The sequence below is a fragment of the Rosa chinensis genome, chromosome 4, assembly GCF_002994745.2.
Source record: "Rosa chinensis cultivar Old Blush chromosome 4, RchiOBHm-V2, whole genome shotgun sequence".
NCBI lineage: Eukaryota > Viridiplantae > Streptophyta > Magnoliopsida > Rosales > Rosaceae > Rosa > Rosa chinensis.
Genome location: NC_037091.1, coordinates 61,436,906 through 61,451,605, shown reverse-complemented (window position 1 = coordinate 61,451,605; position 14,700 = coordinate 61,436,906). Strand labels below are relative to the sequence as shown.

At 38.1% G+C, this 14,700-nt stretch overlaps 2 protein-coding genes and 1 non-coding gene across 3 annotated transcripts; 1 reads left to right on the top strand and 2 right to left on the bottom strand.

Moving 5' to 3' along the window:
• Positions 1-2,107: 2,107 nt before the first annotated feature.
• Positions 2,108-4,488, bottom strand: LOC112200612 (xylan glycosyltransferase MUCI21). The gene is made up of 2 exons (XM_024341636.2): positions 4,134-4,488; positions 2,108-3,566 (listed from the first exon to the last, which is right to left on the bottom strand). The coding sequence occupies exons 1-2, from the start codon at positions 4,258-4,260 to the stop codon at positions 2,314-2,316; spliced, it is 1,380 nt and encodes a 459-aa protein (XP_024197404.1). The 5' UTR covers positions 4,261-4,488; the 3' UTR covers positions 2,108-2,313.
• Positions 4,489-7,490: 3,002 nt separating this feature from the next.
• LOC112200958 (xylan glycosyltransferase MUCI21) lies at positions 7,491-10,698 on the bottom strand. Its single transcript, XM_024341971.2, has 2 exons — positions 9,992-10,698; positions 7,491-8,878 (listed from the first exon to the last, which is right to left on the bottom strand). Exons 1-2 carry the CDS (start codon positions 10,128-10,130, stop codon positions 7,632-7,634), a joined length of 1,386 nt encoding a protein of 461 aa, XP_024197739.1. The 5' UTR covers positions 10,131-10,698; the 3' UTR covers positions 7,491-7,631.
• A 3,154-nt stretch (positions 10,699-13,852) lies between these two features.
• TRNAN-GUU lies at positions 13,853-13,926 on the top strand. Its single transcript has one exon. It is a non-coding gene; the product is annotated as a tRNA-Asn (tRNA).
• The last annotated feature ends 774 nt before the right edge of the window (positions 13,927-14,700 follow it).

Sequence of the window (14,700 nt, the reverse complement as noted above, 5' to 3'; positions counted from 1 at the left end):
ACAGTTGGTGGAGCAAGTAGGCAATTTTTAGCCTAAAATCGGGTAAATGATCATTTTCCCTAATTTAAAATTAAAGCAAAAGAACTTTTTCAAGAGTTAAGAAATGTGGAAATCAGTTACTCTGCACTGCACTTGTTTTACTCCTATTTAATAAGCCTCATCTCATGGAATTGATTTGTTGTCCCTATCCAAAATCAAGAACTAATATTCAATGAATATTAGTAGCCCATAGAGAGAAGAAGAAACTAACTACCCAAAATTGGATTGATTCTGGGTTTCATTTTTGTTGATCAAATTTGAGCTTTAAGCACAATGCTTGGAAATGAGGTTGTTGGGACTTGGGATCGTCTTGGTGGCTGTGGACAAGTGGAAAAGAAGAACACCATTGACCCCATTTCACTGTGCTCGGCTACCTCACAGTGGCAGTGACAAAACCGACATACTTCTCTCCCCACGCAAAACAACCTAGAACAGTTTATGACATGCCCGCTCACCTGCGGGACGAAAATAAAGGGACAAAACGGGACAAAACCATCCCAGCCGTTGGATCTTAATTCAGTTGATCAAACGGACAAAACGGCAAACCATTAAAACAAATTTTTTTTTAACCTATTATCCAATCCCGTTTAGTCTCATACTTGGTCAGTTACTTGGTCAGTGACATGGGCAGTTACGTGACCAGTTACTTGGTCAGTGACATGGGCAGTTACTTGGTCAGTTACATGGTCAGTTACGTGACCAGTTACTTGGTCAGTGACATGGGCAGTTACTTGGTCAGTGACATGGTCAGTGACATGGGCAGTTACTTGGTCAGTGACATGGTCAGTTACGTGACCAGTTAGGGTTGTAAGTTCATGTGTATGGGCCTCCTCGAAGTCACTTACACACCAATTTTTGCTTGCCTTGTTAAAGACGATGTTCAACCTTGCCTTACAACCCATATGCTTTATTCCGCACCTCCTTTCTTCCATGGTCGATGAATGTTGCCGTCTTGAGTTCTCATAAGTCTCATCTGTTTTTCCTTCCTTGGAACATAAAAATTGTTTCCAAGTAATCTCTCCAGTCACCTTACTTCTCTTAGTTGAACCCATTCTCACACTAAAACCAACTGTCTTTGCATATATCTCATTATAAAAGTAATATGCCTCCTCTATTGATTCGAATTCTTGACCAAGCTGAAGTTTTGGTTCATCTACAATACCATTCTCATTCAGGTCTTGTAACGATGGATCACCCATCATAAAGCTGCAACATTATATTACAAACACAACTATAAATAGAATTTCACCGTAGCTTAGTCTTAGACATAATAATTTCAAAGACATAATAATAATGAAAAAGAAGTTAAAAGCTAAACACAATGATTCAATCCATTCCACTATCCAAAAAAGTATAGATCTTTTATCAATTTCTTTGTACCAACTCCATATCCCAGCAATTGAAAACAGAAACACTTTGCTTACCAAAAAAAAAAACACTTCCAAATCCCAATCTAAACAAATCAAATCAAATCAAATCAATAAAATTTTGAGCAGGAATCCAAATCCGAAAACTGAACAAATTTCCATTGGCAACGACAAAGAAATCAGAGCACCAGCAGTGAAATCATTAAACAAAATACAATGGCTCCATGATTCACCAAACTGAAAAAGAAAAATACCTTCAAGATAGACCAGTCTTATGGTGATGATGATGAATCAAGAATGTTATAGGGGAGGCTCTGAGGGGTCTTAGATGAATTGAGAGTTTTTTTTTTCTTGAATGAAGTTGGATTGAGAATTGAGACGAGGGAGGAGGAAGATAAACAGGGAAAGAAAAGTAGATTAGACGGGATTGGATAGTGCGTTTAAAAAATTTAGTTTTAATGGTTTGCTTTTTATCCGTTTGATCAATTTCATTAAGATCCAACCACTGGGATGATTTCGTCCCGTTTTGTCCCTTTATTTTCGTCCCGCAGGTGAGCGGGCCTGTGACGTTTTCCTAGGTATAAGATGTTGGAAAAAAAAATTATGGGTAAATGTTTAGCGATGGGGCATAATGGGGAATTAGTCAAATTTGTTTATATATTTGTAATTTAAAAGAAGTTGCTGGGTGTACTTAGATTTTTGCTAGGCACATTTAGAAACTATATATAAATACATTCATGTAAAAGCCATATAAATTTGAAAAATGGTGCAAAACTATGATGAATTATCCGACGAAAATAAACACACAGTGCAAAACTATAAAGCATGTGCATGCACTCCGTTTTCCACTAAACCTCAATTAGTCCTATTTTTTTCTCTTATTCCATTGCAAATTTATGTACCAAACTCAATAACCCTCATTGTCCATAAATCTCTTAGCTTTCTTAAAAGCTTTCTTCAAATATCTCTTGAACCTAACCAAATCCAGTTTCACATTCTGTTCTTTCAAGTAAGTGTTCATAACCTCCGGGGGCCAGCCCCTTTTTTGAAGAGCAAATGGATCCCTAACCAACAAACTGTCCTTTCCAAACTTGTCCACCAAGCTACTCTCTTCCACACCAATTTTGTACTCAATATACTCCAAATTCAACCCTTTTGCTACTCTCCCGAAAAACGCTTCCGCCGCCCAGCCTATTCCTATTGGCACCACCTGCACGAACACCGCGCCCGGCCGGAGGAACAATGAGTGCGTAAGTGCAGCTCCATGAACCCCAACAAAAGCATGGCTTGAATTCAGTAATGCATAAGATTCTTGCAATGAGGTTTTGGTTTTAGGCTCAAATACCACCACATCAAAACCTACTTTCTTGATCAAACGAATAACTTGGGCTTGGTTCATGATCGTGCGTCCAGTGGCCTGACGTCGGCTCGCCAAAACAAGTCTGGGCCGAGGATTTGTGGGCTTAGAGGTGAAAATTTTGGTTTGGATTTGGGCTAGTTGGTTATAGGCTTTGCCAAGGAGCTCACGAAAATTCATGTATGTCTTTGAGTTGGGTATTAATGTTTGGTTTATGATCATGAAGCCATGTGATATAAGGCCTAGCTTGGCAGAAGGAAAACAATGGGTGGTGGTATCACTTCCTAGGTTGACAATAGGATGATTGGTGAACATGCGTAGTAAATCGGCATACTTACTAGGCCACCACTTGGGAGCTTCGGAAACCACAATGACGAAGTCTTGATCTGGGAATATGGTGTTGGCGGTGATAAAGAGAGGGATGAATCCATCGTTGAAGTCATGCCAAAAGTTTCCGGTGTATCCACCGGCGGTGAATACTAGCGCAGGAGCATTGTGTTGAACTCTACACATTGGGATTCGTGGTCCGACAGTGAGTGTGAAGTTCTTGATATCAGCCATTATGAGGTCTTCGAATTTTCGAGGATAGGGTCTGATTCTTTCTACCAATGGAGTTTCGGTAGAGTTCATAGTGAAGAAAGTCGATGTGGTCGGATCCAAAACTGTTGGGCCGTTGATTGAGCAGAGATCATAACGAATAGAGGTTCGGTCACAGATGATCGGACTCTCCAAACGAAGTTCCAAAGACTTCGGTGGGTGATGGAGTTGTTTACTAATCAGCTTTGATTCCACACGAGTTGTTTCTGCAGTCGGTTTATAACAAATATTAAAAGAATTCAAGAAGATGAAGTGTCTTTTCAAAAAAAAATAAAAAAAAATAAGATGAAGTGTAATAAGAGAAAGGTGAAGTGTTAATATCACTTTCATGAGCTTGAAGTGAACAACTTTATTTCATATCACTAGCTTTTTTTTTTTCCTCTCTTTTTTTTCTGCAAAACTAAATAGAACATCATGCAAATGCTATTGGCATTTTCTTTATTGATTATGCGATGTTCAAACTAAACAAATTACAACTAACTGATCGACTAAGGACCACTAGTCACACTACTGGCGCGCAAGAACAGGCTAAAATATATTCGGCTATTAATTAGAAACAAACAATATTAGGTACTAATGCAGTATTGGACTCAGTGATTAACCGTAGAAATTAGTTGCATTATCAATGACATTATCAAATGCGAATTGTCGACATGCAAATAATTGAAACTGAATTCAGTTGCGTCTGAAAAACAAATTAACCAAAATATTTGGAAGGTGCAGAAAATGGGAGACAGAATTAATGGAAAAGCTTAATTTCACTTCATACGTACCTTGAGTCTTAGCTGGAAATGCTGCATTATTAAGAAATCTGGAGGTCGATGAGACACTGATCTGGAATACGATGAAGAACAAGCACAAAGCAGCCACTGCTACCAGAACCCTCTTCTTCGTCTTCATCGTTCGGCTTCAATCTGGTATTCGATCACACCAACTTGGTTCTATATATAGTGAAGGAAAGGGCCCTCATGATGCATGCATTGCGCTCCAGAAGTTAAAAATTGTATATGAAGATTGAAGTTGACTCCTGGGGTAGAGATTATTCCTTGGAACAAGAATTTGAATCTTCTTTTGATCGGGTATTGCTTGATCGAGATCGAGTGGGAAGTGTTGGAGTGTACAGAAGAAGATTGCGGAGATCAGATCAGACTGCGTAAACACGTTGTCCTTAGAAAGAAAAGAAAGCTAGAGAGGCTGATAGAAGAAGACATTAACTACAATTGGATTATGGTTTTGAAATTATATTCATTACTTGGCCTTGAAGATGACTTTTATATAGTAAAGTTTCCTTGAGGCGCTATCGAATTAGAGATTCTCACAATTAATGAAAAATCTTTAACTTTTCTTTTGGATGTATGCAAAGTTGGAGAGCTCAAACATATATATATATCCATATTTTCCTATAGGCAACTATCACGTTTTCTGTAATAGATCTCTGTTTAATTTATTGGCTGTACATGATTACTCAACCCTCAAACTCAACAAAAATTGATACTTGTTGAAGTTTGCATGAAATTGTTCTACATCAATCGCCGCTTCCTAATTTGCCTTTGCATCAATTGTCCTACATAAACTCCCGAACTATTTATGCATAACGGTAGAAGATCAGAAGTTAGATGCTCATTGTCGTATAATGAACGACAAGTGGTGTTTGTATTTGGTTGATTCAAGACCGCATTACTTGAATTTGAGTACAGGGCGTCCTATTTGAATCATTACCTTGTTTCAATATTGCAGTTTGTGTAAGATGTAAAATTGTTGCTATCAATTAGATGTTCAACAAATAGTTTTAATGTATCTAACTCGCTTAAACCAATAGACGAACTGAATCTGTCTAACCTGAACCGTACTAGCTTTAAGGCAGTTATCAATGTCTTAACGACCATTAATTTGGCTGAAATTTTACAAAGATGATCTATACATTAGTACCTAAAAACTGAACAGTCGACATGTGGATATGCGACCGAAAAGTGACTCTAAACTCTAAAAGTGCACTTTAATTTCAGAGCGAGACCTCGCTCTTGATAGAATCTGATATATATATATATATACACACACACACATACTAGTTAGGTCATGAAATGCAATTAGAATAAAGTTAGCACATAATTGAATACTGTACATGCAAATCAGCACATGCACTTTGTGAACCGGTTTTAGTTCTTAATAGTTGTCAAAAGCTTCTTATGCGTATATGATCCATCTTGATCTTTTTTCTTAACTTCTATTCACTCAGTCGTTTGTCGAAGATAACTTAATAACTAGAAATGAACTGGTCAAATCAAATCACATTTTAATTTAAAATAATTTTCGGTTGTTCAAACTTCAAACCACCTTAACTGCTATTCAAATTATCTTCAACTCTTAGACAGTTAGACATAGTGTATAATTAGGAATGCAGAAAATAAAGCTAGTTAGCTTGAAGCTAATCCTCACAGTTCATCGGCAACAAGAGGACAGACATTCAATTATTATAGTGAAATCAGTTGACTCTTAGGTTAATAGTGAGTTGGTATATATATAAGGGGAGCTTCTCTCATTTGTTATAATCAAGACCAATTACCAAAATACAAAATCGAGAAAGTAGGTTCCTTCATTTTGCTTCTCAATTTGTTCATAACTTGTTCTTCATCTTCTCCAATTTTTACACCAATTCTTAACAATCTTTCACTTCAGAGCTATCAAAATCATCTTCAAATAGCATGTTAGAGAATTAGTTTCTTCAAATATCTCAATGACGTGCAAGCTAGCTATAAAACTATTTGTGCTTTTGTAATTGGTTTCTTCCATTTTCACTTGAACCTAATCTTTGGTTTGTTCTTTAACAATTTCATATGTATCAAAGAAGTAATGCTGAGATATTTTAGTCTTATTCGCATGGTAAAGACGTGCTAAATAATGGTCAATTTTTATCTTATATATAGCACATTCATAATGTGATCACAACATCATAAAAAGATTAATGTTCCAGCTTATTGAAAAAAAAAATAGTCATGGTTTTGTAGAAGAATTTCTAGTTTCGATAATAAACCAGCAGCTGGCAATTTATCTGGATGTAACTCTCGCAAACACTTTCAGAAAAGATGTGCCACCCATTCGTCTTCCTTTCTTCAGATTCAGCTATTACAAATGGAATGCCGGCATCAGAAAGAGCCGGTTTCCAAGAGTTATCTTATCCGGCCATCCGACTCTGAATCCTTACCGCTTTGTGGTTGTAGCAATGTACAACGCTATTGATCATTATAACACCATGGCTTCGTTGAAGGACAACAATATGGATTTACCTCAATACAGAAAAAGGCAGGCGGAGTGATGCTATATTTCATCAAAGCTGTTTTTGCGGTCGGATACTGAGGATGGATTATGTAGTTGGATATTCCATCGTCAAAATCGAAGGTGTTACGTATGCCTCAAGGCAAAATCGTGCTCCTTTCGTATGTTGAGCGGATAGCGTATATCTTGTACAATCAACGAAAGGAGATCTATACCAAGTTCTAAGAGTTGTGAAGATAAAATCTCCTCCTGATCCGTATTTGGTTACAATTCTGCACCAAGAGCTTCAGGGTTTACAAGGTGGTTTTCAACGATAGAGACGAATCCATTGCAGAGCCGGTTTAAGGCAGAAAGCTAGCATCGGAGATGAGGCATTGTTTAGTTGGCAACTATTCCGTCTCTGTTTCGGCTTCAGATTGTCCTAATGTCCAACTGAATTCCATATACTACACAGAAGATTTCCATGAAATCGGAGAGTTGGGTACGTATAGCACCACTTGATTTGGGCGTCTTCGATTTATGCTCACCCAGCATTACTCTGATCTAAATTTTTGGCATGAACAGAGGAACATCCCACCTGCAATCTGGACTATATATCCAAGCACTTAAAGGACTGTAGATTAGAGCTAGTACGTGAGTCTTCCAAGTTCCCCTCACAATTATCATTTATATATTATATTGTAGCTGATCTTTCTCCAAAGTATGAGTGAACTTCTTTCCTTTTGCCGTATATATAGTATTTAGATCGATCTTTAACTGCAACACTATACCATGAGTATACATTCAATATTCCTTGTTTTTTCAAACACTGATATTAGTTACACACATGAATGTACATAACAAAGTACAAACGGATTACTTCTTTTGGTTTATTGATAAACTTGAGTTGTAAGTTGTAACCTATTAAATTTGAAAGGAAGCATATATCTACTCAGTGACACTGAAACATCGAACAATCACTTTCATTATACAAGTAATTGGAACATGAAATGCAGTACCTATCCTTCCTTGTCCATAAACTTCTTGGCCTTGTCATAAGCGGCCTTCAAAAACCAAGAAAACCTATCCAAATCCAACCTGACATTCTGTTCCTTGAGATAAATCTTCATAATCTCCATGGACCAATTAGTACCAATCTTAGCTCCCGGATTCTTAACCACAATGTCATCCTTTCCGTAAGTTTCTAACAAGCTGCTCTCCTCCGCAGTAATCCTATAGTCAATGTACTCCAGCCCCATTGCCCTACCTGGATTTTCATAGCACACTTTTGCCAACCAATTAGTCCCTAGCGGCACAATTTGCATGAACACCGTCCCAGGCCGCATGAACAACAAGTGAGTAAGGGCCGCACCATGAACACCAACCACTGCATGGCTATTACTAAGCAAGTCATATGCTACATGCAAATCGGTCCTTGAACTTGGCTCATAAACAATCACCTCGAACCCTATTCTGTCTGCCACTTCCATCGCTTCCTCTTGATTCAAGATTGCTCGGCCGACGCCTACGGTTCGACTAATTAACACAATGCGTGGCCGCTCATTGTGGTGGCGCTGACGGTAGAAGCGATGGGCAGTTTGGCCAAAGGCTTTGCCTAGGATGGCATGGAAATGAGGCAGTGTCTTGGGGGTCTTTAACGATTTGGGGTTTATGGTCAAAAATCCATGAGAAATTAGACCCACGGTGGCAGAACGAAAACAATGGGTGGCAGTATCATTATCAAGGTTTATAATTGGGTGCTCGCTAAAAACTTGTAGCAAATCTGAGTACCTCTGAAGCCACCAATCACGTGCTTTGGAAATCACGAGCACGGGATCTTGATCGTAAAGAATCGAATTGACTATGATGTAGAGGGGGATGAACCCATCATTGAAATCATGGAAGAAGTTTCCGGTGTACCCGCCCGCACTGAATACAATTGCCGGGGCATTGTGTTGGACCTGGCATTTTGGGCCTGGTGGGCCTGATGTTAGGGTGAGCTCTTTGATTCTCGACATTGTCGAATTCTCATGTTTTCGTGGGTAGGGCTTGATTTTTTCCACCAAGGTTGGGCCCGTGGAGTCCATTACAAATAACGTGGAGGTTGTGGGGTCCAGAACTGTTGGGCCGTCGATGAAACAGAAATCGTAGTATTTGTGAGAACGGGTGCATGTAATCTTTGTTGATGTCGAAGATGGCAAACGTGTCGAATTGATAGGGTTCCGGCCGCTAGTATTTGATCTTGGTGCTAAGCGTTTGAAGATATCTACAACCATTAACAAGAAACATTTATGTTGAAGGTTAATGCACCTTGAAATATCTAAAATAATGTACATCAATTTAGAGATGTCTAGAGTAATTAAGAGAAGTTTAAGAATTGCTAGAGTAATCTAGAATATGATCTAAAATAATCTTGTTAGTGTAGGACGTCTCTAGAATTATCATTTAATTGTGGTAAGGCTCTAAATTGGTCATGGAAGTGTAACTAAGATCTAGAACTATCTAACAAGGTCTAGAATGATCCATTATGATCTATAAATATGTAATGTAATCAAGCAATCAATGAATGAAAAAGAGAGAAGTTAAGCAATACAATTGAAAGTTTTAAAGTATTGCTATCATTCCCTCCTCTGTTTCAATTACTTCTCCTCCAAAATCATACCCTCCTAATGTAGGTGCCCTAATAACATCTTCTCCCAACTTCTAGCTCTTAAATACTTTGTCCTAAACACATTATCCTACCCACTACTTCTAAAACTTCTGCACCAAATTACGAAAGTGTTATCAAAGCCATAAATTCTAACCATTTAGAGAGAAACAATTACATTGCTATGTTAAAATATTGCAAATGTGGCCAATGAATGAGTCTTTAGTGAGACCGTTTTGCAATGTGACAGTAAGACAACTTAATATTCGAGTGTCAAATAATGATGTTATATTGTGTTACACTATAATGCGGGATGCACTCTTAATGTGGCACACTTCTGTTGTGTTGTTATAATTGTACGTCAACCTTATGCAAGAGTGCAAGATTAGGTGTAAAGCTACATTTTTACACTTAACAACTATCTCATTTATCTACCAAAATGTCGATACATCATAAAACCTTAGTATAAATCGAAAATATCGGTACATCATAAAGCATTGATATAAATCCAAATCTTTAATTTCCTTTTAGTCTGTAATACATATGCACTTTGTCATTGCTATTTGATTTAGATTCCTGGCTTGTAGTGTTGTTAATGCTTTCTATCCTAATTAGGACAACTAGCACATGTTTAACCAGACCAGTGTGCAAAAAGGAAAAAGAGAAAAGCAAGAACAAAGAATTGTAGTGTGCAAGAGATCGAATTGATCCAGATTTCAATCTTGAGCATACCTGGTTTTGGAGTAGTTGCAAGTGAGTGAATGAGTTCGAAGTTGAACCTCAAATTTTCCGAGAGATTAATGTGGCAAACAAACAAGACAACCAAGAGCGACACGCCTAAAATCGCTGTTATCGACTCTTTCTTGTTCATTGCTATCTATGACCTATACAATCGATTTTCTTCTTCCTTCTACTCCTCCGAATCAAAGTTTCTCTACCACACGATAACTTCTTGCCGATCGAATTGATTGACAAAGGGTGGTTCTTACTCTAATTCTGAGTAAAAAACACAAATAATCTATGAAAAAACAATTCGGGGACCTTGTGCTTGGGAAAGGAGCGAGGCAGTGAAAGAATGAGATGGTGTGGGAGGCATTTGATAGCTGCAAAATTGTTATGATCTCACAGCAGGTACATTAGGCTCTGATTTAAGGCTTTGTGGGATTCTCTGGGGGCATTGAAAAAAGATTTTTTTAAAATTAACAGTTTGGGGGAGAATAAGATTCTTTATTTGAAGAAATGTACCAGCTTTATTTCTATATTCTACAACCACGTACTTTGTCACAAATTAATTGAGCTACCAAATCAAGTTTGATGCATATTGCGGTTTACGGAAGTCAACATATATCAGAACGGTTGACCCGAATCAACATTACAATTCACGCAACATTAATGGAAATTGATTGAAAATTTCAGACGAAAATAGAATTTCTTTTATCTAGATTTTTAGTCACATGAGATCTCAAAAATTGAAAAACTCTTATCTAACGATGACAGCTTTCGACAGAACTCTCAGACATGACCAGTGATGGTTTGGTTGATGGCGCCTACGGCGGCGATAGCCTAAACTGTGATGGTCTGTGCCGGCTTGGGATGACATGGGCCGGCGGCGGTGGTAGTTGGATATGCTGGGATGGAGACTTTCGGCTGTCCTTAACACTTATCACCAACTGGGCCTATTTCTGGAGTGTGGGCCTTAAGCAACGCTGTGAGTGGGTGGGCTAGGTTCTAACTGTTAGGGCCTGGCCTGCCTTAGATATGGGAGTTGAGACTTGAGAGTAATTTTTCACTTTCTCCTCTCATTATTGCTTAAATTTTCCGGGTCGCAAAAAGACTGGTTGCCCATTTGATGAAATTTTTTCTACTTCAAAGTGCTAGTTTTTTTTTGTATTAATAAAAGTGCTTATATCTTTTAAAATGTGGTTATACTGCAGGTACTGGGAGCTTATTCTTGTTTCTAAAATAGGTTTTATACTCTGTAAAATGGACTATTTTTAACGACTCCAAAAGGGTGGGTCATTTTTGTACTCTTTGTTGAACTTCAATACAATTTGGACCACTGCATTGCGTATTGGTAATGTAGTACATGGATGCTGTTTAGATCACGGACCAGTAATTTCTTCCCTTTGTAGACATGGAATAAGTGTACTTTACAAGGTCTTTACATAAGTCTTGTCTTGCGAAATAATGACTCCCATCTAAGTGCTTTATGTTCATAAATTTTATATGTTATGTCTAAATATTAACACAAATGTTATATTAATTTATTTTTCTCTTATATGAATGTATGATATATATAAAAGTCGGTTGCTAAATATCTTATACACAGACTTGTTAAAGTAGTTCAACATGTTGTATGTAGAACAAATTGTGGCACTAATTATACGACAATTCATTTATAAATTACATTTTTAAGATCAACATTTTCCAATAAGTAAACTTTCAAATAGATAGACATTTTTGTAATAGTTACATTTCAGGAAATAGATGGTATATAGTGCTCTCTGTAGCATCTAGTCAGAAATATTTTTTTACACCGGATAATAGGTTATAAATATTTTCTAAAATATTTTAAAAATTAAAAAGAAAACACATTAATAAACAATTCTCGTGATAAAAAACAATTAAATTTTTTTTAAAAAGTTGGTCCGTGTTTTCGGAGCCAAGTAAGAGCGGTTTTCGTTTTCGAAGAAGAGTCGAACAGCTTGTTCCCATGTTCCGTCCGGCGGCACGTCGTCGAACGGGTAGGTCTACAGTATCAGTCCGTCAGTGAAGGTTTGAGGAGGAGTACAGGCCGGGACAAGGACGTTGGTGGGTGGGTGGAGCTTTACTGGTGTGCAATTCTCGGGATCAAGCGATGGCTTGTAACCACCGCTTACGACCAAAACCAGATTGGCTATTCAAAGTCGCTATTGGCCAAGGATGTGGATGTCTGGGGAAGGGCGAGATGCTCAGTCGAGGAGGCCCTCCAGATCCGACTGCGATCCAAACGCGATGGCGCTAAGGCTACAGTCGTTAGGTGTGCTTCATTATTGAAATGTTTCGACGACCCTGCTTGGTCATCTGTGTGATTCAGCGACGGTGAGGATTGAGAATGCTGTAGTTTGGCCACTGGTTCCGACCGTGGTTCAATGGCGTGGTGGATTAATGGTGGCAGTGCAGCAAGTCCGACCGGAAATGGTTGACGTTCAAGGGACACCCGAGTCGTGGGCCTGGTCAGGATGGTGGGCCTGTCTTCAGTCTTTGGGCCTCTATTGGTGGGCTACTATCATGTTTTATGTAGTTTTCATAAATTGTTTCAAGTTTAGGTGTATTCTATCTACAATAAATCCCTGCCTACTATTGGTATGGTGATGTGGGCTCCATACCAGGTTGCATACTCAGTATGCCTTGTTTACCTTAGCGAGGAGGCCAATCATGAATTGGGTGCAACTTCCTAGTGGTAGGATGAAACGTCGTGTCGACGGATTTATTTATGCTCGTCAGCATATTGGGAAAGCTACTTTATTAGTTCTATGACACTGGTTTAATTTTTCGATATGCCACAACTATTGTAAAGCAAATGGAGTAGTTAATATGACACTCTTTGCTAATTGGTGCATGTTCGAATACATGGTAGTTGTAGAGACTCCTGTTATTATTTCGGGATGTCTTCTTGAGGTGTATTGTAATTTGGGGTTTAGGCTTTATGTCTCTCCCTTATATTAATCAATTTAATCAATTAAGGCCTGAGGACAGCCACACCAGCCCTTATTTTAAAAAAATAAAATAAAAAAAATATTTAAAATCATACGCTGCCACTGGACCCGTCCGCAGAGGATAGCAGGTTCTGCATTACAACACTTCTAAGAGAGCAGACGTCTGATGGTTGGATACGGTGGACCCCACCTCATAGACGAAGACCTGGGATGATACATCTTACGCGTAGGGCAGTGATTGGAAGGTAATAGATCCGCAGAGGACCCAGCTATTCATCCTGAATTTTGTTTGACGTCACCAATTTCCCAAATCGTTCTTTTTTAGTACAATAACTTGTTACCGCTTACCACTAACCAGTAAAACAGTAAAAAATTAAATATGATAGAGCTTGGGTTTGGATTGGTTAGGGTAGGGAGAAGTGAACCCGCTCTTATCCGTTAACAATGATTAGATCAGGGTTTCATAGAATGGTTTGACTATCTTTGTGGAGTTAAATTCAGTGGGAGTCTTTTACTGTGGTCAGGGTTTCATAGATGGTTTGATTACTTTTGTGGTTAACAACATCCTGAATCACGTGGTATTACACGTTATGCCTCGTTGATATTCATAATTATCTTTCATTAGTTTGTTTTCTTCATTTTAAGTTATGATTAAGTTATCTAAGGTGTTCATTTAGTCGATGTTATACTCTGGTCAAAATCAATTAGAGATTTTAGTGCTTTTCCGAATTGATTGCATCAGATTCATTTTGTCAAAATAGAAACACAAAATTCAAAGGAACATCTTAAAAAGCACGTGAGATCCAAAATATGTGAATTGGCGTTTTATAATGAATGAGGAATAGTGGAGATGAAAGAAGTGATATATATTGTTTTCAAGTTTATCAACCATTAAGCTGGAATAGCTCAGTTGGTTAGAGCGTGTGGCTGTTAACCACAAGGTCGGAGGTTCGAACCCTCCTTCTAGCGTTTTTGCAAACTAATATATGTTAGGCCAATTAGATTTCTTTTCCTCACTATACAAGGCATTTACTAAGCCGTAAGTTATCATATTCGAAATCTATTTTGCATTTTTTGCTAAAATCCACAAAAGTCAAATTAAAGGAATTAAAAGACATGGCGTACGAGAATGTCATCCTGAGTGAGAAAGCTAACAAAAACTAATATATGTTAAGCCAATCAGATTTCTTTTCCTCACTATACAAGGCATTTACTAAGCCATAAGTTATCAAATTCGAAATCTATTTTGCATTTTTTGCTAATATCCACAAAAGCCAGATTAAAGGAATTAAAAGACATGGCGTACGAGGATGTCATCCTGAGTGAGAAAGCTAACCTCGAAGGCGTTGCCACCGTAAAGAAGGTTAAGTCAGCTTGCAATGACCTAAGTTTTGCAAAGTAGTGCATTACTTGGAGAATGAGGCTGTGAATTTGTCACTGGCGTTGGGAACTAATTGACATACCAGTTTGTTAGAGAGGCCGTGGCAAACAATACTCTATCTCTCAAAGGTGAATACTACGATTTCATCAAAGGCGGTTTCCAGCTTTGGGATTTTGATTTCAACATTACACCCAAATCGTCTGTATGATCAAGCATCAAACAAGAGTCTTTGATGATGGCTTGTGTCATAAGAAAATAATGTATTCTCGATCACTACTCTGATCTTGTAAGTAGTTTCTATTTCTCCTTTATGTGTGTGTGTGTGCGGGGTCATCTTCCTGAAGCTTCAAGCACTGTTTAAT

Bases quoted from the DNA above. Each gene is read 5' to 3' on its own strand.
- LOC112200958 (XM_024341971.2), bottom strand. From the start codon at position 10,130: ATGAACAAGAAAGAGTCGATAACAGCGATTTTAGGCGTGTCGCTCTTG. The intron at 8,879-9,991 runs GTATGCTCAAGA...TAATGGTTGTAG, and splicing joins TGCAACTACTCCAAAACCAG to ATATCTTCAAACGCTTAGCA.
- LOC112200612 (XM_024341636.2), bottom strand. From the start codon at position 4,260: ATGAAGACGAAGAAGAGGGTTCTGGTAGCAGTGGCTGCTTTGTGCTTG. The intron at 3,567-4,133 runs GTACGTATGAAG...AACCGACTGCAG, and splicing joins ATTTCCAGCTAAGACTCAAG to AAACAACTCGTGTGGAATCA.